The 24,429-nt window shown below is 48.2% G+C and overlaps 1 protein-coding gene and 1 long non-coding RNA gene across 2 annotated transcripts in view; both read left to right on the forward strand.

The window, feature by feature from the left end:
- The window catches only part of PTH1R (parathyroid hormone 1 receptor), a 130,918-nt gene extending 114,163 nt beyond the window's left edge, over positions 1-16,755 (forward strand). Inside the window, exons 8-13 of the mRNA XM_081882482.1 lie at positions 3,965-4,025; positions 4,656-4,722; positions 10,352-10,446; positions 13,485-13,626; positions 13,742-13,783; positions 16,021-16,755. Of these exons, the coding sequence (XP_081738608.1) occupies positions 3,965-4,025; positions 4,656-4,722; positions 10,352-10,446; positions 13,485-13,626; positions 13,742-13,783; positions 16,021-16,383 (770 nt within the window). The 3' untranslated portion in view covers positions 16,384-16,755. The remainder of the gene's footprint in view (positions 1-3,964; positions 4,026-4,655; positions 4,723-10,351; positions 10,447-13,484; positions 13,627-13,741; positions 13,784-16,020) is intronic.
- The window catches only part of LOC309353401, a 163,237-nt gene extending 139,652 nt beyond the window's left edge, over positions 1-23,585 (forward strand). The window contains exon 2 of the long non-coding RNA XR_014161805.1: positions 21,506-23,585. This is a non-coding gene — a long non-coding RNA (uncharacterized lncRNA). The remainder of the gene's footprint in view (positions 1-21,505) is intronic.
- Positions 23,586-24,429: the final 844 nt, after the last annotated feature.

Genomic DNA, 24,429 nt, shown 5'->3' on the forward strand with positions numbered 1-24,429 from the left:
GTGTACGTACCCAGAGGTACCACTGTATAAGGATAACTCACATTAAAAGTCTTGTCAGGCTTCAACAATTGCAGGGATGAAAATCAGGCAGGCAATAATTCTTAAAAGCTAGAAAAGTTCATAGTCCAGTTCAAAATGGAGTGTTCTGTTGGGAGGAGAGCTCCATTGCAGGTAAGAGACAGAGTGTGTAGTGACAGAAAGATTAAGTTTTTATTTTTACCCTTCCTGCCACACAAGTTTAGGAAATATGACATCATGGAGTCCCCTGTTTGTGACTATCTATCAACTATGCATTTGTGATTTGCTGCAGATCCCCCTCACATTTCCATGACCTTTATGAGAATGAAATAAAAATGGATCTACTCTTAGTAGGGCTAACATGGGATACAACCCCCATACGTGTTTCTGAATGCATTAGAAGCTGAGCTAAAGGAGTCAACCTATCGCTAACTGTGATCACTCCATGTTATCAGAATGTTTATAAGTTTCTGAGGTGATGTGGAGCTGAACAACAGGGAAGCCATTTTTCAACAGTGGCAACAAACCCTCAGGAACATATCGTAATGGAAACAATTGTGTGGAGGGGAAACTTTGTTTGGCCTTAATGGGTAAAACTGGATAGCAATGGGTAGATGCTTCATCAATAACTTTTGATGCCAGTGTGGTGTAGTGGTTAAGAGCAATAGACTCGTAATCTGGGGAACCGGGTTCGCGTCTCCGCTCCTCCACATGCAGCTGCTGGGTGACCTTGGGCCAGTCACACTTCTCTGAAGTCTCTCAGCCCCACTCACCTCACAGAGTGTTTGTTGCGGGGGAGGAAGGGAAAGGAGAATGTTAGCCGCTTTGAGACTCCTTCGGGTAGTGATAAAGCGGGATATAAATCCAAACTCTTCTTGTGGCTACCACAACATACCTATCTGCTTGGACAGAGGCTAGAAAACAAGAGTTTGGGTTTAGAATATAGTCAGTAAATGAGACGGATGTTTGCTGGGTCCTGGAATGGGGTCTCCAAGGGTACGTTGCTTGCTTTGGGGAAAAACTGGTGAAGCTTTCAAAAAAAGCAAGCTCCATCTGCATGTTTTCCTTTTCCGCTTGTATATTTTCAAATAAAGCCATGTGGCAAAAAGTAAAAACAGTAAGAACACACCAGTCTCTTGTCCCAAGCAAGCTGAACTGGGCTGTGTCCCTCAGCTCAGGGCATTGGGCAGGTACAAAATTTAAGAACGGGGCCTGCATCTGTCCAGAGAGCATAAGACAAGGTGAGAAGAGAGACAGCTGCCATTTTGAAACCACAAAGGCCAGTGTCCCTTGTTCTCCTGGGTTTGTCAACGTCACAAGGCAGGCTCACCTCAGCCGGATTTTGGGGTCCTGAGGGAGCCCCTCACTCTGCTTTCTCCCACCCATTCCCTTTCCCCTCTTCCTTCTGCTCACATCAAGGGGGGGCCAAGGTCTACTTGAAGTAAGCAGGGGCTGCCTCAGGTACATTGACGCCTGGAAGAGCGGCAACCTACAATTTTCAGAGGAGGTGGAGCTGCTGTTGAAAACAGGATGTGGTGATGAAGTCTGCGCAGTTCATTAGCTGGAGCCATTCTGTTTCCTTGGAGCGGCCCTTCAGGGAAGGGAAGGTTCTCGAAATAGCATAAGCTCATCAAGTGCAAGGAGGGTGCGTGGCTGCGATAGAGGCCGACTCAGATGGCTTGAAAGAGGATTAGACAAATTCGTGGGGGAGAAGGCTGTCAGTGGCTGCTAGCCAGGATGACTATGTCTGCCTCCACAGTTGCAGACCCTCCAGGTGTCCCTGTTTTCCAGGGAGAGTCCTGGATTTACAGAAGCCGTCCTGGTTTCTGATTTGATCGTGGAATGTCCCGCTTTTCCTTAGGACGTCCCTCTTTTCATTGGAGAAATATTGGAGGGTGTGGAATATGACGTCCCTATTTTCATTGACGAAATATTAGAGGGCGTGGATAGGACGTCCCTGTTTCCATTGAAGAAATATTGGAAGGAATGAATAGGACGTCCCTGTTTTCATTGATGAAATATTAGAGGGTATGGATAGGACGTCCCTGTTTTCATTGATGAAATATTAGAGGGTATGGAGTAGGACATCCCTATTTCCATTGGAGAAATATTGGAGGCATTGGATAAGACGTCTCTGTTTTCATTGGGGAAATATAGGAGGGCATGGAATAGGACATCCCTGTTTTCACTGAAGAAATATTGGAGGGAATGGAGTAGGACCTCTCTATTTCCATTGGAGAAATGTTGGAGGGCAAGGATAGGACGTCCCTGTTTTCATTGAAGAAATGTTGCTGGGTATATGCAGTTGGAGGCATCCATGCTTCTGAAAACCAGTTGCTGGAAGCCACACAAGGAGAGCGCAAGCTCATGTTCTCCTCCCTAGTTTCCCAGAGGCATCTGGTCAATTATGGCGAGAAGTGTTTGCTGGACTAGATGGGCCATTGGCCTGATCCTGCGTGCACTTCCTAGGTTCTTAAGAGAGGGGAAGTGTCTTCTCAGTGGCCTTTTCATTCTGATTGGGCATCTCTAGGATGCTGGAGGCAGAGACCCTCCTGCAGAAATAGTCATGGTTCTTTGACCCTTGCAACCTCAGGCCATGCCCCTCTGAGTGCGCCAATCTGGTCATTTGGCCCTTTCCATGGTTCATTCCAGTTATGGAGAGGGGGGAGGCAGCTCAGCGCCTAGCAGTGCCCCCCTGGCCAGCTTCAGCTGAGATGACCTGACCTTATAGGACCTGCATTGTACACACTGTGTTTATAGACTGGAGATGCACAGCGCATGCAATGTGGATGCTATAGAAGTCAATTTCGGCGGTGCCACCCGTTGAGGCTTTGTGGAAAGGGCAGTGCATGGGGGGGGGCTGATATTATTGTTGTTGTTGTTGTTGTTGTTGTTGTTGTTGTTGTTATTTCTTTATTTTTTACCAACAACCAAAACCCAACAGTGAAACCCCCCAGGCAGCTGATACATTGGGTATACATAATCAAGAATAACATATTCAAATTGACCATGATACCTCGGGTTCCATACACCTCAGGTTACATACGCTTCAGGTAACATACACTTCAGGTTACATACGCTTCAGGTCACAGACTCCGCTAACCCAGAAATATTACCTTGGGTTAAGAACTTTGCTTCAGGATGAGAACAGAAATCGTGTGGCGGCAGCGGGAGGCCCCATTAGCTAAAGTGGTGTTTCAGGTTAAGAACAGTTTCAGGTTAAGAACGGACCTCTGGAATGAATTAAGTACTTAACCCGAGGTACCACAAGGCTTATTTAACTTTTAACATTTTAATGGAGAATGTAAAAATACATTTGTGCCCATGATCACCGCTCTTTACAGTGTAAGCAGCAGCAAACGGAAATCCTCCAGGTCTCTGCCCCAAGGAGCTTACACAACTAAGGGGGAGGTGTCATGTAGGCAGAGGGACAGGAAGAGCAAGGGCAACGAGGGAGGACTATGCGGTTTTGTGCTTCAGTTTGGGCTCTGAGGGTGGGTCGCTCCCAGTGGTACCAGTGGTTTGCCTACCCCGGGTGCCTGCAACCCATGCTACAGCACTGGAGGAACGTTTTCACCTGGCGCCGGAAAATATGAAATGAAGGTGACAGGTGAACATCCCTGGGAAGAGCATTCCCCCCAACAGTGAGCCAGCACAGAAAAGGCCCTGTTCTCGTGTTGCCGCCCTCTGGGCCTCTCGTGGAGGAGGCACACGAAGGAGGGCCTCAGATGAGGGTCTCAGGGTCCGGGTAGGTTCATACGGGGAGGGGCCATCCTTTTGCTATTGCTGCCCTGAGCTGTTTAGTTCCACACAAAATGAAAACACGTCAAACTACTGAACTAGATGGACCCTATGGTCTTACTCAATATAAGGCAGCTTCCTATGTTCCTGCAAAGGGACACTATAATTCCCCATTTTCACCTGCCTCAATCCCTTTCTCTTCCAGGGCTTCCTGTTGTGTTTGTTACATTCTGGGCGACGCTAAGGGCGACGTTTGCAGACACAGAGTAAGTCTATAAGCTACTCTTTCCCTTTCTTAAAGAGTCCGGGGTTCTATCCCAGCCCTTCTGCCTGGACACTGAGGTCCAGCTCCGAGGGCCTTCTGGCGGTTCCCTCCCTGCGAGAAGCTAAGCTACAGGGAACCAGGCACAGGGCCTTCTCGGTGGTGGCCCCTGCCCTGTGGAACACCCTCCCAGCAGATGTCAAAGAGAACAACTACTACCCGACTTTTAGAAGGCATCTGAAGGCAGCCCTGTTCAGGGAAGCTTTTAATGTGTGACATTTTAATGTATTTTTCATCATATATCCAACACTAAAAAAAAACAGTGACAATTTGTTGTTGACGAAGGGCAGCTGGATACATATAGGGCCCCATTACCTTCAGTAGCTCAGGGCCTCATCAAACCTAAATCCGGCCCTGGGGCCGGCTCACCCAAGAGGCAACTGCCTCGGGCGGCCGAATCCATGGGGCAGCAGAACTCATTGTAGATTTTGATTCCTCTCTTGTTTCTGAGGTCGATCTTCACTCACTCGTTCTTCCCTGGCGGGGTGGAGGGCACCGTTTTGTGGTTCGCCTCAGGGGCCAAAATGCCCTGACTCTCACTTTGGCCTTGACGGCGTCCCTCTTTCCTCCCCAGGTGCTGGGATTTAAGTGCTGGCTACTTCAAATGGGTTATTCAGGTGCCTATCCTCATAGCTGTCATGGTAAGTCGAGAAGACTGGGGTCGAGAGAGAAGGAGAAGGGGAGACTCTTAGTCGGGGGGGGGGGCTCAAGAGGAAACAGGGTGGGAGCAGGATGCAGCCAGGAGCAGTGTGAAGTTGTTGTTGTTGTTGTTGTTGTTGTTGTTGTTGTTGTTGTTATCATTACTTATTGAGTTTGCAACGTTCTTCTAAGCGTTCACCGTGGTTTCTGCTTATTAAAATGATGCACTTTCAAGCCAGGTACAGTGGTATCTTTTTTCTCAAATTTAATCCGTTCCTGAAGTCCGTTCCGAAACCAAAGCGTTCCAAAACCAAGGCGCGCTGTCCCATAGAAAGCAATGCAAAACGGATTAATCCGTTCCAGACTTTTAAAAACAACCCCCAAAACAGCAATTTGACATGAATTTTAGTATCTAACGAGACCATCGATCCATAAAATGAAAGCAAGAATCAATTTACTGTTGTTGTTGTTTAGTCGTTTAGTCATGCCCAACTCTTCGTGACCCCATGGACCAGAGCACGCCAGGCACTTCTGTCTTCCACTGCCTCCCGCAGTTTGGTCAAACTCGTGCTGGTAGCTTCGAGAACACTGTCCAACCATCTCGTCCTCCGTCGTCTCCTTCTCCTTGTGCCCTCCATCTTTTCCAGCATCAGGGTCTTTTCCAGGGAGTCTTCTCTTCTCATGAGGTGGCCAAAGTATTGGAGCCTCAGCTTCAGGATCTGTCCTTCCAGTGAGCACTCAGGGCTGATTTCCTTCAGAATGGAGAGGTTTGATCTTCTTGCAGTCCATGGGACTCTCAGGAGTCTCCTCCAGCACCATAATTCAAAAGCATCCATTCTTCGGCGATCAGCCTTCTTTATGGTCCAGCTCTCACTTCCATACATCACTACTGGGAAAACCATAGCTTTAACTATACGGACCTTTGTCAGCAAGGTCTCAACTTTTTAAGATGCTGTCTAGGTTTGTCACTGCTTTACCTAGAGATGCTTTATTTTCAGAAGGACCATCAGTCAGCAGCAAATGCATGCCATTCCCAGCTGCCTGTTAGCCGAAAGGCTTTGCACCTGGGACCAGAGCAATATTCGCCCTCTCCAATGACCTCCAGCCCTCTCTCCTCTCGTGAGCCTGTTCTGTCTGTCTCTCACCCGCTCCAGATCGGACAGAAGCCCCGACAGCAAAAGTGCATCTAAGAACATCTGCGCTAACTGCAATCTGAACATCTTGCACTCATTTCCGTAATGTATTCCGAGTGCAGAACAGCCGATCTCTCTCTCTCTCTCTCTCTTTCCTTCTTTCTTTCTTTCTCACTCCGAGGAAGCCTTTTCAGCTTCGGCACAGAGAAACCTCAGCCGCGGTTTTCTCTGCTCTACTGCAAAAGAATTCTCCCTCTTTCCCTCCCTTCCTCACCCCGGGGCACCCCGAAAACAAAAGGAAACGAAACAGAACTTGACAGGAAAGAGAGGTCAGGTCGGGTTTGCAAAATCTCCCCCTAAAATGTTTTTGAGCTATTGTTTTTTTAAGGAAATTTGCCAAAAAATCAACACTTCTGGCATGGGTTTTCCCGGACATTTTTACCGATTTTCTGAAAATCCACCCGGACGCTGTTTCTAACAGATGAATCCTAGATAAATCCTGGAAATTCCAGACCTATGGAGCCCTAAGTCAAGGCTACCAAAGTGACTAAACGCTAGGTGGACACAGCTCAAACACTGAATAGGAACATTTGCAAAAATGGTCCAGTGCTCTGGGATTTTCTCCAAAGAACATCAACCCTTCATCCCATCTAAATCATTGTCTTCTATTCTTTTATCTTCTTCTTTTTTTCAAAAAAAATCTTTATTATTTTTCACATAGACAAATATACGAGTTACATAACATATAAAACAGAAAACGATACAAATGAATAGAAACAATAAATTAAGAAAAGATAAAGGAACAAACATTAAAAGGTACACTTACATGACAAATTAAAATATGTAACTTCCAATAGTTCTCATTATACTACTTGTGTTATCTGTATTCTTTGTACAGATTCCTATTATTTTGTCTTACACGTGTATATATGACCCACTAATATATTTTATATCATTCTGGGTTAACAGTATCGCTCTCTTTCTGCAAGTATCTTAAAAATGTACAATACATTTTTAAGTATTCCTTAAATATTTTCCATTCCCTATATATCTTCTGGTTTGACACTCCTCTAATTTTTCCAGTGAGTTTTGCTAGTTGCAAGTATTCTATTACGAGAGTTTGCCACTCTGTAATCGTTGGTAAGATTTCATTCTTTCAGTTTCTTGCCACTATTATTCTGGCTGCCGTGATTGCATCAATCATTGTCTCCTCTTCATTGGACCATAAATTGGAAAGGCTTGTGGGCCCTGGCACTTCGCCACACTAATCCTGCCAGATTCCTCCGTTGTCGTCCCGTCTCTTCCACCCTGCCTGGATTTCGAAGCATCCTTGTGTGGCTGTTGGCACCTCCTCGCGCCAAGGAAAATCCAGCCCAGTGATTTCCAGCAAGGAAACGGACCGATGAAGAAAGTCAGAACATAAGAAGAGCGCGCAGGATCAGACCTGTGGCCCATCTTGTCCAGCACCCTATTCTCACGGTGGCCAACCACCAGGTGCCTGGGGGGAACACACAAGCAGGATTCGAACACAAGAGCCCTCTCCCCTCCTGTGGTTTCTGGAAGCTAGTATTAAGAAGCATTGCATGGCGAGTTCCCAACCCCTCCCAGTGGAAATAATGACACAATTATTAAGGTCAATGGGTTAAATAAGGCCACAACTTTATTGGTTACAGGTGATGAGCGGGATTGGCTTAGGCATTGGTCCTAACCGACTACAGTGGTACCTCGGGTTACATACGCTTCAGGTTACAGACTTCGCTAACCCAGGAATAGTGCTTCAGGTTAAGAACTTTGCTTCAGGATAAGAACTGAAATTGTGCTTCGGCAGTGCGGCGGCAGCAGGAGGCCCCATTAGCTAAAGTGGTGCTTCAGGTTAAGAACAGTTTCAAGTTAAGAACGGACCTCCAGAACGAATTAAGTACTTAACCTGAGGTACCACTGTATATCCGACTTCAGCCTGTCTGCTTGAAGTCCGGGAAGGGTTAACCACCAGTAGGGGGAGTCCTGCTGGTGCACCTCAACTAGGAACTCCCCCGGGGTCACCAATAGGGGGCATGCCTTAGGCCCTCACCTCCCTAGGCTTCGGTCAGGACCACGCCCCCCGGAATCCTTTATCGGACTACCCTTCAATATGTGGGGCAGGTGATGGCGCTACCTCCCCTCTTTCCATCTACAGAACAATACCAGTGCCTAACCGCCAATACCAAGAAAGTTGTGATGCTTTGCTACAAGGTAGGCGAAAACCAAGTGGCTGCTGCCAATTTGCCAAATGGAGAAATTCCTACCAGGCCCCTTAATGGCGGCCAACCAAGGTCCATAGCAAGGTCAAGGAACGAAAACCTTATAGGGCGGGATGGTGGGGAAAGCAGGAACAGCTGGCGGGCGGCAAAGAGGGAGATCCCCATCCGTGTCCTGGTTTAAATAAGGCAGGCCACACCCCCAGAGCCAGCCGATTGGCTGACCAGGAGGTGACCGAGTCGGGAATCCCCCCCAATCGCGCGGGGGCTGGAAAGCCCGCAACTCCGAATGGCGGAAGTGGCTTTGCTGCTTCCAACTGTGGAGGTATAGTCATCCTGGCTTAGTAACCATCGATAGCTCTCTATTCCATCTAAGTTGGTGGCCGTGACAGTGTCCTGTGGAGATGAGTTCCATAGTTTAACTATGCGCCGAGTGAAGGAGGACTTTATCTGTCATGAATCGACCAGCATTCAGCTTCCTGAGTTCTAGAGTTATGAAAGAGGGAGACAAAGCTTGTGCTATCCACCTTTCCAAACCAGTCTCCCAGATTTTCAAGTTGTATGATGAACACGTGGAATTTCTGTAAAACTCAGGGACGCTAATGTCACACCTGGAAAGTGCAGCCTGACAAGGACTAGTTTAGGAAGACCTTAACGCTGGCTGTTAAAGAGGGGGTGGAATGACTCTAGATAAGGTACAAGGAGGGTTCTGGCAGGTTCAATGAAAATGGGCTGAGTAAAGTTACCGTATTTTTCGTTCTATAGGATGCACCGGACCATAGGAAGGGGAGAACGGGGGGGGGGGAATTCTCCCCCTCTCTGCTCAGCGCTCCTTCAGTGAAGCAGCAGGAGAAATGGAGCCCCTTCCATTTCTCCTCCTGCTTCGCTGAAGGGGTGCTGCACAGCTCTCCCTCTCTGCTGAAGCCAGGAGAGTCCTGCTCTCATGGCTTCAGCAAAAGGAACCCGAAGCCTTCGGAGCGCAGCGCAAGTTCCCACTGTGCTCCAAAAGCTTTGCGTTGCTTTCGCTGAAGCCTAGAGAGTGAGAGGCTTCAGCGAAAGCAACGCGAAGCCTCCAGAGCGCGGAAGGAGTGCTCCCTCTACACTTTGGAGGCTTCACGTTGCTATCGCTGAAGCCAAGGAGCCTGCATTCGCTCCATAGGACGCACACACATTTCCCCTTAATTTTTGGAGGGGGAAAAGTGCATCCTATAGAGCAAAAAATACGGTACATTTCAAGGACTCTGGCTGGATGAAGAGATGGGACAATGGGATGGCAGATGTTGGTTGGCCCAGAGGCTGGAACAGCCAAGATGACTTGAAACATGAAATTTATTACGGTCCGAGACCAGCTTGAGAAACACAAATGGAACTACAATCCCAATAGCAAAACAAACATTTGAAACAATTTACCACAATGGATTTTAAGTTTAAAAGTGCGATAGGCATTGTTTTTGTTGTTAGTCGTTTAGTCATGTCCAACTTTTCGTGACCCCCTGGACCAGAGCACACCAGGCACTTCTGTCTTCCACTGCCTCCTGCAGTTTGGTCAAACTCATGCTGGTAGCTTTGAGAATACTGTCCCACCATCTCGTCCTCTGTCATTCCCTTCTCCTTGTGCCCTCCATCTTTCCTAACATCAGGGTCTTTTCCATGGAGTCTTCTCTTCTCATGAGGTGGCCAAAGTCTTGGAGCCTCAGCTTCAGGATCTGTCCTTCCAGTGAGCACTCAGGGCTGATTTCCTTCAGAATGGATCGGTTGGATCTTCTTGCAGTCCATGGGACTCTCAAGAATCTCCTCCAGCATATAAACACACAAAAACTTTAAGATAGACAACCTTAGAGAAATGACCCAGAGTCGCCTGTGGATCCTAGTTTGGGAATTTTCTTAACAAACAAGATTGAATCAGGGGATGGTCTGCGCCTACAGATCTGTGCGCAGAATCTGGCTACAGTCAGGGTCATCTTATGGTCTCTGCCTAACCAAGATGACTTATTTTTTCCTATAAATAATGTGTAATAATGCAAAGCTTTTTTTTTCTTGCTTTTTTTTTTTTGCTAACTCTTTGGACTCTTCTCCAGCGATGCATTGCTGAATAAAGTCTGACCAGTTGGGGGATGGGGGTGACCCTCCTTGAACCCACCCCCTAGGGGAATTTCTCCCACAACAACTGACCCTTTTCGTAGTAGAAGCTGGAGAGGAGTTTCCAGAGGCCTCTCTCCACGGCAATATTTCAAAACGCTTTGTCTCTCTTTCTCCCACAGGCAAATTTTATCCTTTTCATCAAAATTCTCAGAGTCCTCGCAACCAAACTCCGAGAAACAAATGCGGGGAGGTGTGACACGAGGCAACAGTACAGGTAAGTACTTGGGGCTGTCCTACTCTGCAGGGAGGTTTCGGAGAAGGAGCGTACCAACAACATATTAATGGGAACCATTAAGACAAGGATGGGGAACTTTAAAAGGTAAAGGGTAAAGGTACCCCTGAACATTAGGTCCACGGGTGACTGACTCTGGGGTTGCGGTGCTCATCTCGCTTTCTTGGCCGAGGGAGCCGGCGTACAGCTTCCGGGTCATGTGGCCAGCATGACTAAGCCGCTTCTGGCGAACCAGAGCAGCGCACGGAAACGCCGTTTACCTTCCCGCTGGAGTGGTACCTATGTATCTACTTGCACTTGGACGTGCTTTCGAACTGCTAGATTGGCAGGAGCAGGGACCAAGCAACGGGAGCTCACCCCGTCGCAGGGATTCGAACCGCGACCTTCTGATCGGCAAGTCCTAGGCTCTGTAGTTTAACCCACAGCGCCACCCACGTCCCTAGTACTGCTCTACTCTGCCTTGGTCCGACCACACCTGGAATACTGCATCCAATTCTGGGCGCCGCAATTTTTAAAAGTTGTTGACAAGCTGGAACTTGTGCAGAGGAGGGCGACTGAGATGGTCAGGGGTCTGGAAACTAAGCCTGATGAGGAACGGTTGAAGTAGCTGGGTATGTTTAGCCTGGAAAAGAGGAGGCCGAGAGGAGACACGAGAGCCATCTTCAAATACCCCAAGGGTTGTCACATGGAAGATGGAGCAAGCTTGTTTTCTCCCCCTGCTCTGGAGCGTAGGACATGGAACCAATGGATTCAAGTTGCAAGAAAAGAGATTCCAACAAAACATTAGGGAGAACATTTCTGATGGTGAGGTGTACCAGTGGAATGGACTCCTTTGGAAGTCAGTGTGGGAGCCAGTGTGGTGTAGTGGTTAAGAGTGGTAGTCTTGCAATCTGGTGAACCGGGTTCGCTTCCCCGCTCCTCCACATGCAGCTGCTGGGTGACCTTGGGCTAGTCACACTTCTCTGAAGTCTCTTAGCCCCACTCACCTCACAGAGTGTTTGTTGTGGGGGAGGAAGGGAAAGGTGAATGTTAGCCGCTTTGAGAGGCAGAGGTAAAGGTACCCCTGACCATTAGGTCCAGTTGCGGACGACTCTGGGGTTGCGGCGCTCATCTCAATTTATTGGCCGAGGGAGCTTCCGGGTACAGCTTCCGGGTCATGTGGCCAGCATGACTAAGCCGCTTCTGGCAAACCAGAGCAGCACACGTTTACCTTCCCGTCGGAGCAGTACCTATTTATCTACTTGCACTTTGACATGCTTTCAAACTGCTAGGTGGGCAGGAGCTGGGACCGAACAACGAGAGCTCCCCCCATTTTGGGGATTCGAACCGCCGACCTTCTGATCGGCAAGCCAGTGTGGTGTAGTGGTTAAGAGTGAAAGACTCGTAATCTGGGGGACCGGATTCGCTTCCCCGCTCCTCCACGTGCAGCTGCTGGGTGACCTTGGGCCAGTCACACTTCTGTGAAGTCTCTCAGCCCCACTCACCTCACAGAGTGTTTGTTGTGGGGGAGGAAGGGAACTTTGAGACTCCTTCGGGTAGTGATAAAGCGGGATATCAAATCCAAACTCTTCTTCTTCTTCTTCTTCTTCGGAAGGTGGTGGACTTCACTGGATGTTTGTCAACACCAGTCGGTTGGCCATCTGCTTGGGATTCTTCAGCTGTGATTCCTGCATGGCAAGGGGTTAGACTAGATGAGCCTTGGGGGGGTCCCTTCCAACTCTACAATTCTATGAACTTCCTAGCTCTCGGCCACCTACCCGCTAAGCCGCCATGTGTATTCTTAAAAGGGTCCTCCTGCTAGCAGATCTCTGCTCACCCTTAACCGATCACAGCTACATCTGAGTAATCCTGGCAAAGCTAGAGGTCCACATTTGTCAGATTGGCCGAGTTTTTTAGAAGAAAAAGAAGGGTGGGGAGGGAAGAGAGAACCTTGAGAACTTGGAAGGAAAATGTTTAATTTAAAGCAGGAGGAGGGAGTTTGCCCCAGCTGCCATTGGCAATAATAAAAAAGGCCAAGCCTCGTTTTCCAGCCTCACCGAGGCCTATCATCTACCTATTGATTTATTACACGCTATTTGAGGCTTGTTACTCATTATGGTTTTGGAGGCTCTTGGCTGTTTTGTTTTGCTTTTCATGATGTTTTCCTCAACCTCCAGCCCCGTCTGCTGCCGCTATTCGCTGCAGAAGAGGCTGGGCCTCTGTGCGGCTGGTGCCCCTTCGTAATTGCCTCCATGCTGCGGCAACCGTTGGCAGAGAATTTCCTGCCCCTCCCTCTCCCTCCTCCCTCTGTCAGCATCATTTCCAGTAAGTGTTCCTTCGGGGAGCACCGCTCCTGAATGGTACCAGATGTCCTCATCCGCTCAGACGTTCTGAGGCGCTTTCTGTTACCTTTGCTCCCAGTACGTTTCTGAGCACAATTCAAAGTGTTGGTGCTGACCTTTCAAGCCCTAAACGGCCTCGGCCCAGTATACCTGAAGGAGCGTCTCCACCCCCATCGTTCTGCCCGGACACTGAGGTTCAGCTCCGAGGGCCTTCTGGCAGTTCCCTCCCTGCAAGAAGTGAGGTTACAGGGAACCAGGCAGAGGGCCTTCTCGGTGATGGTGCCCGCCCTGTGGAACGCCTCCCGTCAGATGTCAAGGAAATGAACAACTATCTGACTTTTACAAGACATCTGAAGCATAGATTTGATCCAAGGTGGGGAGAGTGCACCCAATTACTCTCTCCGCAGTCTTTACAACCCTGGACAGCATTGTTTTTTCCCTGACCGTGCAGCTCCCAAACCACACACACAGACCATAAGTTAATACACAGTACAATGGTAAAACGCCATCAACAGGTCCTTTGAGAGGTTATTTTTCCGGAGGATTCTCAGAAAATATAACCTCTGCTGTGCTCTCTTCATCAGGTCTTTGCTGTTTTCTCCCCACACCTGGATGTCGGTATTTCATTATGGTTCGTGGTTTGGACACGAATTCAGCTTCTCTTAACGTTTTCCCCTTCCTCTCTGCTCTCTTCTGCAGGAAGCTACTGAAATCCACCCTGGTCCTCATGCCTCTTTTTGGAGTTCATTATATTGTTTTTATGGCTATGCCGTACACCGAAGTGTCAGGAATCATCTGGCAAATTCAAATGCACTATGAAATGCTCTTCAACTCTTTCCAGGTATGGGGTTCTCTGTGCGGGTTCAATTCCAAACTCAGAGGATATCTGTGCTTTGGTGAAATAGCCATGTCCTGAGTCAACATTAATTTGTCGTTTTTCTCCTCCTCTTTCCTAGGGGTTTTTTGTCGCCATTATCTATTGCTTTTGCAACGGGGAGGTAAGTTTCTCACAGCCTAAGTTACATCTTCCAGAGCACAATGTGGGTGTGGATCATTTTCCTCCAATCTTCCAGGGAGAAGTGCTGAGTGGGTTGAAAGTTTGAAATGCTCCCTAATATTTGTTTTTTAAAAATACTATCTCCTGATATTCAGAGAGGTAGATCTCAGGAGGCAAAAATGGGGAGGGGGGGACAAACCTTTAAGAATCTGTCTCGTTGAGTTGTGGTATAAGAAGTTAAGCAATCTTGCCACTGCTGAAAGAATAACCCTCGAGATTGCCAGGATGAAAGGAAGAGCCAGCAGAACTATTTTGCAGGACTTTAAACACAAGATAAAAACGGTGACCTATGGAACTCCTTGTTGTTGTTGTTGTTTAGTTGTTTAGTCATCTCCGCCTCTTCGTGACCCCCTGGACCAGAGCAAGCCAGGCACTCCTGTCTTCCACTGCCTCCCACAGTTTGGTCAAACTTATGTTAGTAGCTTCGAGAACACTGTCCAACCACCTCGTCCTCTGTCATCGCTTTCTCCTTGTGCCCTCCATCTTTCCCAACATCAGGGTCTTTTCCAGGGAGTCTTCTCTTCTCATGAGGTGGCCAAAGTATTGGAGCCTCAGCTTCAGGATCTGTCCTTCCAGTGAGCACTCAGGGCTGATTTCCTTCAGAATGGAGAGATCTGATCTTCTTGCAGTCCATGGGACTCTCAAGAGTCTCCACCTGCACCAGAATTCAAAAGCATCTATTCTTCAGTGATCAGCCTTCTTGATGGTCCAGCTCTCACTTCCATACATCACTACTGGGAAAACCATAGCTTTAACTATACGGACCTTTGATGGCAAGGTGATGTCTCTGCTTTTTAAGATGCTGTCTAGGTTTGTCATTGCTTTTCTCCCAAGATGCAGGCGTCTTTTAATTTCGTGACTGCTGTCACCATCTGCAGTGATCATAACCCAATAAAGTAAAATCTCTCACTGCCTCCATTTCTTCCCCTTCTATTTGCCAGCAGGTGATGGGACCAGTGGCCACCATCTTAGGTTTTTTTATGTTGAGTTTCAGACCATATTTTGCGCTCTCTTCTTTCACCCTCATTAAAAGGTTCTTTAATTCCTCCTCACTTTCTGCCATCAAGGTTGTGTCATCTGCAATTCCTTACCTGCACCTAAGAAAGAAATATAGCTCTCCTAAATGATGTGTTCGTTTAACATACCTGTGCAGAACTGCACTTACTGTCTCTGATGCCTGGATAGCTCAGTTGGTTAGTGTGGGGCTTTGGTAACGCCAAGGTTGCAGGTTTGATCCCCGTATGGGACAGCTGCATATTTCTGCTTATCAAGGAGTGGACTAGATCATGACGGTCCCTTCCAGCTCTGCAATTCTATGGTGATGGTCTGCTTAGGTGAAATAGCCTTGGTCCATGTGCTGAATAGTCCCTGGTCCTGAATGGGATAACTGTGCCCCTGAAGGAGCAGGTGCACAGTCATTCTGGACTCACCGCTGTCCATGGAGGCGCAGGTCAATTCTGTGTCCAGGGCGGCTGTCTACCAGCTCCATCTGGTACACAGGCTGAGTCCCTACCTGCCCGCAGACTGTCTCGCCAGAGTGGTGCATTCTCTGGTTATCTCCCGCTTGGACTACTGCAACGCACTCTACGTGGGGCTACCTTTGAAGGTGACCCGGAAACTACAACTAATCCAGAATGTGGCAGCTAGACTGGTGACTGGGAGCGGCCACTGAGACCATATAACACCAGTCCTTAAAGACCTACATTGGCTTCCAGTACGTTTCTGAGCACAATTCAAAGTGTTGGTGCTGACCTTTCAAGCCCTCAAAGGCCTCAGCCCAGTATACCTGAAGGAGCGTCTCCAGCCCGGACATGGAGGTCCAGCTCCGACGGCCTTCTGGCGGTTCCCTTCCCTGCGAGAAGTGAGGTTACAGGGAACCAGACAGAGGGCCTTCTCGGTGGTGGCACCCACCCTGTAGAATGCCCTCCCATCAGATGTCAAGGAAACAAACAACTACCTGACTTTCTGAAGACATTTGAAGGCAGTCCTGTTTAGGGAAGTTTTTAAGTTTGGTGTTAAAAACTGGGGAAAGTGGCTGGATAAACCCAGCCAGGGGTATAAATATTATTATTATTATTATTATTATTACTACTACTACTACTACTATTATTACTGTGTCCTTGTGTTGAATTTTTATTTTTAAGTAACAAGGCACCTTCTCTTTCTCCTCCTCGCCAGGTTCAAGCAGAGATAAAGAAGTCGTGGAGCAGATGGACGTTAGCGCTTGACTTTAAACGGAAAGCTCGCAGTGGGAGCACCACCTATAGCTACGGGCCCATGGTGTCCCACACCAGCGTGACCAACGTCACCGCGAGAGGTGGGATCGCCCTGCAGCTCAACTCAAAACTCCTTCCAGGAGCCCTCAACGGACACCGGAACTTGCCGGGATACGTCAAAAATGGCTCCATTTCGGAGAACTCTATGCCTTCCACTGGACCGGAACAGTACAACAAAGACGAGGAGTATCTCAACGGGTCGGGACTCTACAACGGAGACCGGCCAACGGTCCTTGTGGAAGAGGAAAAGGAGACGGTGATGTAAAGGGGTGGGTGGGAGGAATGGTCAGACGTCCAAAGGAGAAGTGACCCAGGAAGCACTGGGTGTTCACAGGAATCCCCGGCCAATCACTGAATGCCGAGGTTCTTCAGACATTTCCCCCCCGGTTCTTCGGAACGAGGTGTCGAGTTCTGCGGGGAAATGCAGGTCCGCGGTCTGATCACACACACACACACACACACACTTTTGTTCCCTGGCTTGCTCTCTCGCTTTCTCACGGTGTTCATGAAGGCAAGGGCTCTCCAGACCCAGGAGAGCTCGTCATTCCCGGTTAAAATGAAGGAGATCCTCCGCGTTTACAAAGACAGGACTCGTGAGCTTTATCTGCCACTGAAAGAGAAACAGAAGAAGATGTCGTGCGTCGATCCATCCAAGAGGGGTTCAGCCCAATGAACCCTCATTTCTGGCTGTCGCTAACTGGGGTCTGCTCCCTGGAAGGGCTTTAAATAGTTGTTCCTCCTTTGATTAAGCTCCAGTCCTCGAAAGACCTGGTTGCATGTTCCTACGGGGAGCATGAAACCTTTCATCTGAATAACGTGGGGTTTTTACTCCCGGTAATTCACTTAAATAACAGCCAAATGAGAGTCGTGGAGGGTCCTTTGTCTGAGCGGAGCTGAAATTTTGAGTGAAAGGAGCCGGTGCAATTGGACGAAAGAAGCCGAGAGCTGGCAGCCCAGCTTTCACGGCAATCTCATCCATTCTGTTTTGTGGGTAGCAGGGGGGGGGGGGATCTGTGCTGCCGAATTGTATGTGTTTTTTTGTCAGTTTGGCTGTCAATTTCGTTGCCGCCCACCCAGCAGAAAAGAATCCTGGTCGTCTGGTGGGCACCTCAATCATTCTTGTCCTCTCCCAGAATGATAATTTCCAGGATCCCTGGAAAGGGAATGTCCTTGATAACCAATTTAAATCGGAAATGTAAAGGCACCCTGAGAAACAGCGGGGTCTGGTGGAAGTGAGGAGGGTTTGATAGCAGTGAGGGGTTGAGTTATCTCGACTGGCCCATTTTGCAGATCCAGGATGAGAGGGATGCCTTTGGCCTTCTGGATATGACTAGACTACAATTCCCATCATCTGTACACACCACTGGCCATGCAGGGGCTGATGGGAGATGTAGTCCGACAGGTTCTGGAGGCTCATCCCAGTACTAGATTGTGGGGAGCTGCATTTTGGACCGTTGCGTTTTCAAGAGCTGCTGGAGCAAATATCTGTACTGCCCAGGTGGTCCATATTCTCCAAGGATGAAGGGAAGTTGGCTAAAAGTCATAGGAAGGGCAGAGGTGATGGTGCGAAGCAGGGGGGGTGGACCCAAAGTCCCCACCCAGGTTGGCCAAAGGTGCTGCTGGTCACCTCCACCTACCCAAAAAGCCATGCTGAATATCCTACCTCTGCTGTCATAGCACCTAATGGGGACAAATCACAAGACCTTTTTGGACATAGTGGTTCACGGTCGTCCAACAGCAGGGCCGGCCCAAGACAAGATGGCACCAAGGACAAGATGGCGCCCTGCAATTCCACTTGTAGAATCCAATGGGGCACCAACAATGCGACAGCGTATCTCTACCATATTTGGGGCTTCAGTAGGCCATCTTAAGGGGTCCTGAGCAGGCTACCCTGGGGGACTTAGGGGAATGGTGGCAGCTGCTTCCTTGCCCCCAGTATCCTGGCACAGGTCAGAAATTTGTCTATGGCCTTGGCCACTGGCAAAATTCCAACCTGATCTGGCTCACCCAGGTAACCACCACTTGAAAACTGGTTGTGCGAATTGTTTCTCAAAATCTTCAAATTCTGGAGATTAGGGAGCAACTCAACCCTGTCCACATTTATGCAGCCATTAATCCCACTGATTTCAATGGGGACGTCGTCTTAGGATCATGGCCCCGATTTGGGTGGGAATGTCAGCCCTGCAGACACCTCTTGATTTTATACCACTTTGATGGTCATGGGCTCCCCTAAGGAATTCTGGGAGCTGTAGTTCAGCATAGAGGCTGAGAATGCTCTGTTTGGGATGCTGGGGCCCTTTCTGAGAACTACAGTTCCCTGCTCAGAGGGAATAAATCCTAAACCAGATTCAGTATGTAGCACAGATATTCTCTGTGGGCCACAGTCAGCCTCTTCTGTCTTCTCCTTTTGCAACCAAGCCAAACTCCGGAAGTAAAAGATCCCTTTGCTAAACTGCGACTGATGCATAACTTCCATAAATTTCCAAACATGCTTAATAATAATCCAAATAATCTTGCATAAAACAATTAGGAAATCCCATATCTTAAAAAAAAAAGCCTTATTAAAATGAGTTCCGTTGATATCCTTCCTTCACTCCCCATGGGAGCAAATTCTCCAGCACCTAAGAGCCTAAGAGTCTTAGTTATTGTGGGAGAGAGTTAAAAAGACATTTAAAACTGGCTTACACACCACAAGTGAATTTACTGTATTTTTCGCTCTGTAAGACGCACTTTTTCCCCTTCAAAAATTAAGGGGAAATGTGTATGCATCTTATGGAGCGAATGCAGGTTCCTTGGCTTCAGCGATAGCAACGCGAAGCCTCCGAGGCACAGAGGGAGAGCTCCCCCTGCGCTCCGGAGGCTTCACGTTGCTTTTGCTGAAGCCCACGGAGCGCAGGGAACTCCCGCTGCACTCCGGAGGCTTCAGGCAGCTATCCACAAGCCTTCGGAGTGCAGCAGGAGTTCCCGCTGCGCTCCAAAGGCTTGCAGATAGCCGCCTGAAGCCTGGAGAGCGTGAGGGGTTAGTGCACACCGATCCCTCTTGCTCTCCAGGCTTTGCTTTGCTGGAGAGGCGCTGCACAGTTTTCCCTCTCTGCACAGCGCCCCTTCAGCGAAGTGGGAGGAGAAATGGAAGGGACTTCGGTTCTCCTGCCGCTTTGCTGAAGGGGCGCTGAGCAGAGAGGGGGAGAATTTTTTCCCCCTGTTCTCCCCCTCCTATGGTCCGGTGCGTCCTATAGAGCGAAAAATACGGTACCTTAATGAACCCAAGAGCAGATTTGGGGAATAAGGCGTGACGGAGCTGTCCATTGTAAAAGGAAACCATGTCAGGGTCTGTAAGAGAGCTTGAAAAGTACCTTGGTTTTTTTCCCTCCCATCAAGTTGTCTGATTTCTCCTCTCTTCAGCTAGAAGACCCAAGAGGGTCAACGTGCCTATTTTGCAATTTTAAAATATAGATATATTGATCCTGTCCCCAAAAGAGGCTGAATGTTGCAACCGGTTTCAGTTACCCAGATTTGCACAGTTGAGCTTATTTTGCATAATTTATTCCCTGTGTTTCCTATTTTGCATAATTTATGGTGGCACGGCTAGTCGTGAGGAAGGGGAGGAGCTAAAATGGGTCTGAAGCCCCGCCCACACACATCACTAGAAAGCTTATTCGTTCTTTAATCTGCCTTCTGAGATTTTGCTCTGATTTGCCTGGGCATTCTCAGACGTTCAGGGCTAGAAACTTGCTCTCTTTTTAAGGAAAGGAAAGGAAAGGAAACTGAAATCAACAGGTGGTATCACGTCCTGTGATTAAATCCACACACACACCACACTTCCACAAAAGCACAACACGCAACTGGAGGTCCATTGGGGATTTTTTAAGCAGAGGTTCAGTGGCCACCTGTCAGGTATTCTTCAGCTGTGATTCCTTCATTGTGAGGGGTTGGACTAGATGACTCTTAGAGCCCCTTCCAACTTTTAAAGTCTATGATTCTAAGTAAGGTAAAAGTAAAGGGACCCCTGACCATTAGGTTCAGTCGTGGCCGACTCTGGGGTTGCAGCGCTCATCTCGCTTTATTGGCCAAGGGAGCCAGTGTACAGCTTCCGGGTCATGTGGACAGCATGACTAAGCCGCTTCTGCGAACCAGAGCAGTGCACGGAAATGCCGTTTACCTTCCTGCTGGAGTGGTACCTATTTATCTACTTGCACTTTGATGTGCTCTCGAACTGCTAGGTTGACAGGAGCAGGGACCAAGCAACGGGAGCTCACCCCATCGCAGGGATTCGAACCGCCGACCTTCTGATCGGCAAGTCCTAGGCTCTGTGTTTTAACCCACAGCGCCACCCACGTCCCTATGATTCTAAGCAGCTGTGAGTTTATACAAAAGCAGCTGGTGATGGAGTTGGATAGGATTCTATGTCATTGAAACCTGGGTCTTCTTCTGTCTTTCCCTCTCACTTGCAAACAGATCAGGGGGTCCTTGGCTGTTCTCCAACAAAATGCAGGGCCACAGCAACCCAAATGGAAGATCTCTTTTCTTGAGAGTCCTGCCAGGAAGCCCCTTTTCCCAATAGGAGCTGGGGGCAAGACATCTGGAAGCTTTCAATGACACCCTAAAGCTTGCCTTCCATTGATGGTCAACTGTCAGGAATTCTGACAGTGGGAGCTGGGTCCCTTCCAACTCTGCAATTCTATGACTTTTCCATCTGTCTTTGGTTTCAACATGTGGCAGGGGTAGCTTAGATGCTAGCCCGACCACAAACATGTGCTACCTCTGATGTCCCCCAATATTGCTATTAGGTTTGTTGTTTTCCACGTTAAATGGAGATGTACCCACAACTTATTCCTGTGGCAAAATGTAGAATGCTGGAGAGGCATGGAATTGGGTGTGCTTTGCTGGTTGCCAGAAAATGGCGGTGTTCATGTCTGCAGATGCGAGCACAGGGTGGTTTTTCCATTGCTCCTGGTTGTAGGAAACCCTCTGCCATGTGCTTAAGAACATCAGAAAAGCTCTGGTGGATCAGACCAGTGGCAACCCTAGTCTACCATCCTGTTCTCCAAAGCAAGATCTGAACACAAGAGTCCTCTCCCCTTCTGTGGTTTCCAGCACCTAGAGTTCAGAAAGATTACTACCATATTTTTTGCTCTATAAGACTCACTTTTTCCCTCCTAAAAAGTAAGGGGAAATGTGTGTGCGTCTTATGGAGTGAATGCAGGCTGCGCAGCTATCCCAGAAGCCAGAACAGCAAGAGGGATTGCTGCTATCGCTGCACAGCGATCCCTCTTCTTGTTCTGGCTTCTGAAATTCAGAATATTTTTTTTCTTGTTTTCCTCCTCCAAAAGCTAGGTGCATCTTATGGTCTGGTGCGTGCTATAGAGCGAAAAATACGGTACTTCCAGGCTGCGATTAGACTTAGTTTTTAAGTTGCTCCTCAATCTCCCTACAAAGTTTCTAATGTCAACAAGGCAAGTTCAGATCAGGTCCAAACTCATTTGAAATAGAATCAACCTTATCTTCTCTTCCTAAAACGATTGTGCAGACCGCAAGGCAACCGACCTTTGAAATTTGCACGTCTCTGAATTTTGCAATCGAGTTCTACAATCGTTGCTACAGCAAATGTGTATGATTTGGGGGGAGTGTGCTCGAAAAAGCCTGTTTTAGTGAAAAAACAGCATCCGAAAAGCATGATGTTAGGGGAAATTGCCTTCAAAAACCTGAATCTGTTAGGGGAAGCCGACACCGAAATGCTTTTGCGAGAACTTTCCTTCTTAAAACAAATGTGCAATTAACTGTGGAAAGGCAATTAACTGAGCTGAGGTCTGCAGAAGAAACGAAACAGAGAAACCACAATGGACAGATTCCACCCAGCCCTAGCGATGAGGGAGAGAGTGTTGGACGTAACTGCAAAGTAGCAAGGGGGGTGCAGTTATATAATGAGAAACAAAAGCTGGAAAGGAAGATCCGGCCCAGGGGAAGCGCTTGCAATGTGTTTGACTTCACGCAGCGTACTGAGGGCTAGTCATGGAGGGCAGAGGTGTAACACACAATTTAGTTTTCAAGAAGAGGTCAGGAGTTCTCAAAATTCAGAAGGAGGGGACGAACAACATTGAAACAACTGTCCACACAGCCATTGCTAGCATCAAATTAAGGGGCATTGCACTAAAGTCAGTTCCTGTTGTGCAATTCATTATACTAACTTTAGAAGCCCAAGCATTGTTGTTGTTGTTTAGTCGTGTCCAACTCTTCGTGACCCCATGGACCAGAGCACGCCAGGCACTCCTGTCTTCCACTGCCTCCCGCAGTTTGGTTAAACACATGTTCGTAGCTTCGAGAACACTGTCCATCCATCTGGTCCTCTGTCGTCCCCTTCTCCTTCTGCCCTCCATCTTTCCCAACATCAGGGTCTTTTCCAGGGAGTCTTCTCTTCTCATGAGGTGGCCAAAGTCTTGGAACCTCAGCTTCAGGATCTGTCCTTCCAGTGAGCACTCAGGGCTGATTTCCTTCAGAATGGAGAGGTTTGATCTTCTTGCAGTCCATGAGACTCTCAAGAGTCTCCTCCAGCACCAGAATTCAAAAGCATCCATTCTTCGGCGATCAGCCTTCTTGATGGTCCAGCTCTCACTTCCATACATCACTACTGGGAAAACCATAGCTTTCACTATATGGACCTTTGTTGGCAAGGTGATGTCTCTGCTTTTTATGATGCTGTCTAGGTTTGTCATTGCTTTTCTCCCAAGTCTGTGGTTCTAGTAGCACCAAATTAATGATGGGGCCAGGCCACTTGTGAAAGAAAGCAGAAGAGGAGGGTTCTGGATCAGGCCAATGGCCTACCTAGTCCAGCATCCTGTTTTCACAGAGGCCAACCAGATGCCTCTTTTGTGAAACCAGCAAGCAGGATTCGAACACATGAGCAACTCTCCCCTCTGGAAACTAGTATTAAGAAGCATTGCTGACTCTGACTGTGGAGCAGAGCATAGCTACCCTGGCTGCTAGCCATTGACTACTCTTCCATGGATTTATATAACCCTCTTTTAAAGTTCTCTAGGTTGGTCTCCTGTGGCAGGGAGTTCCACATGCACTGTGTGAAGAAGGACTTTATTTTATCTGCCCTCGCTCTTCTAACATTCGGAGATCCGTTTGCTCAGATTTTCCTCGATGAGAGCGAGTCTTCGTCTTTCTAGGTTTTCCACGTTTGTCACAGGAACAAGTTGACGGGTAACAAGCAGCACTTAATCAGAAGTCTCCCTCGACATAAAGGAATTATTCCCCTCCCACGTCCCGTTGCAAACGCACAGCCCTCTCCTCGCCACCCCGGTCCTCCAAAAAAAAAAGGAAAGGAAAAATGATTTCAATGTTTGTTTGTTTGTTTCACGACAGATGATTTATGATGAATAACATGTGTCTGGAGATGATTGAGCAAAATGCACAAGAATTGTTTACAAACGAAAGACATTCATCCGCAAATAAATGAGAGAAAGATTCTGGCGTGTGGTCTGTTGGTTCCGTAATGGGAAATCGCTGTCACTTGAGATTGAAATGCGGGCGGGAGGGAATGTGCGCTGACGGAGGGGAGGGGGTAAGGGGCGAGGTTTTCGGTGAGTTTCCAGCAGTACTGGAATCTGCACAGGGTTTCTTCAGATGCCACATTCTGCAAGAAGCGCTGAGTCGTGGTCTGTTTCAGAAAACATAAGAACAGAGGGAGCTGCCTTAATACAGCATCCCTCCATTGCCAAACAGACTCCAGGTGTATGGAAGAGTTTTCAGAGAAACCCAATCCCCAGATTTGAAAATAAGGGATCAGCAGCCTCACCTGTTCCGCGGACAGTCTAAGGGATAGCTAACAATCCGGGATAGCAGCGGAAAACGGCACTGGAATAAGGGAATTTCCCACAAAAAAAGGGAACGTTGACAGCTATGGCAATCCCACCCCCCTCTCTAGAAACCTGAGGGAATGGTTCAACTCCGAAGAAGCTCCACAGATGATGATGATGATGATGATGATAAAATTTTATTTATATCCCGCCCTCCGCAGCTGAAGCCGGGCTCAGAGTGGCTAACAACAATAAAAGTAACACAGTTTACGTAAAATCACAATCAATTAATTGAAATACAGTGGTACCTCGGGTTACATACGCTTCAGGTTACAGATGCTTCAGGTTATAGACTCCGCTAACCCAGAAATAGTACCTTGGGTAAAGAACTTTGCTTCAGGATGAGAACAGAAATCGTGCTCCGGCAGCACGGCGGCAGCGGGAGGCCCAATTAGCTAAAGTGGTGCTTCAGGTTAAGAACAGTTTCAGGTTAAGAACGGACCTCCGGAACG

Source organism: Podarcis melisellensis, assembly GCF_964234715.1.
Source record: "Podarcis melisellensis genome assembly, chromosome: 12".
Taxonomy (NCBI): domain Eukaryota; kingdom Metazoa; phylum Chordata; class Lepidosauria; order Squamata; family Lacertidae; genus Podarcis; species Podarcis melisellensis.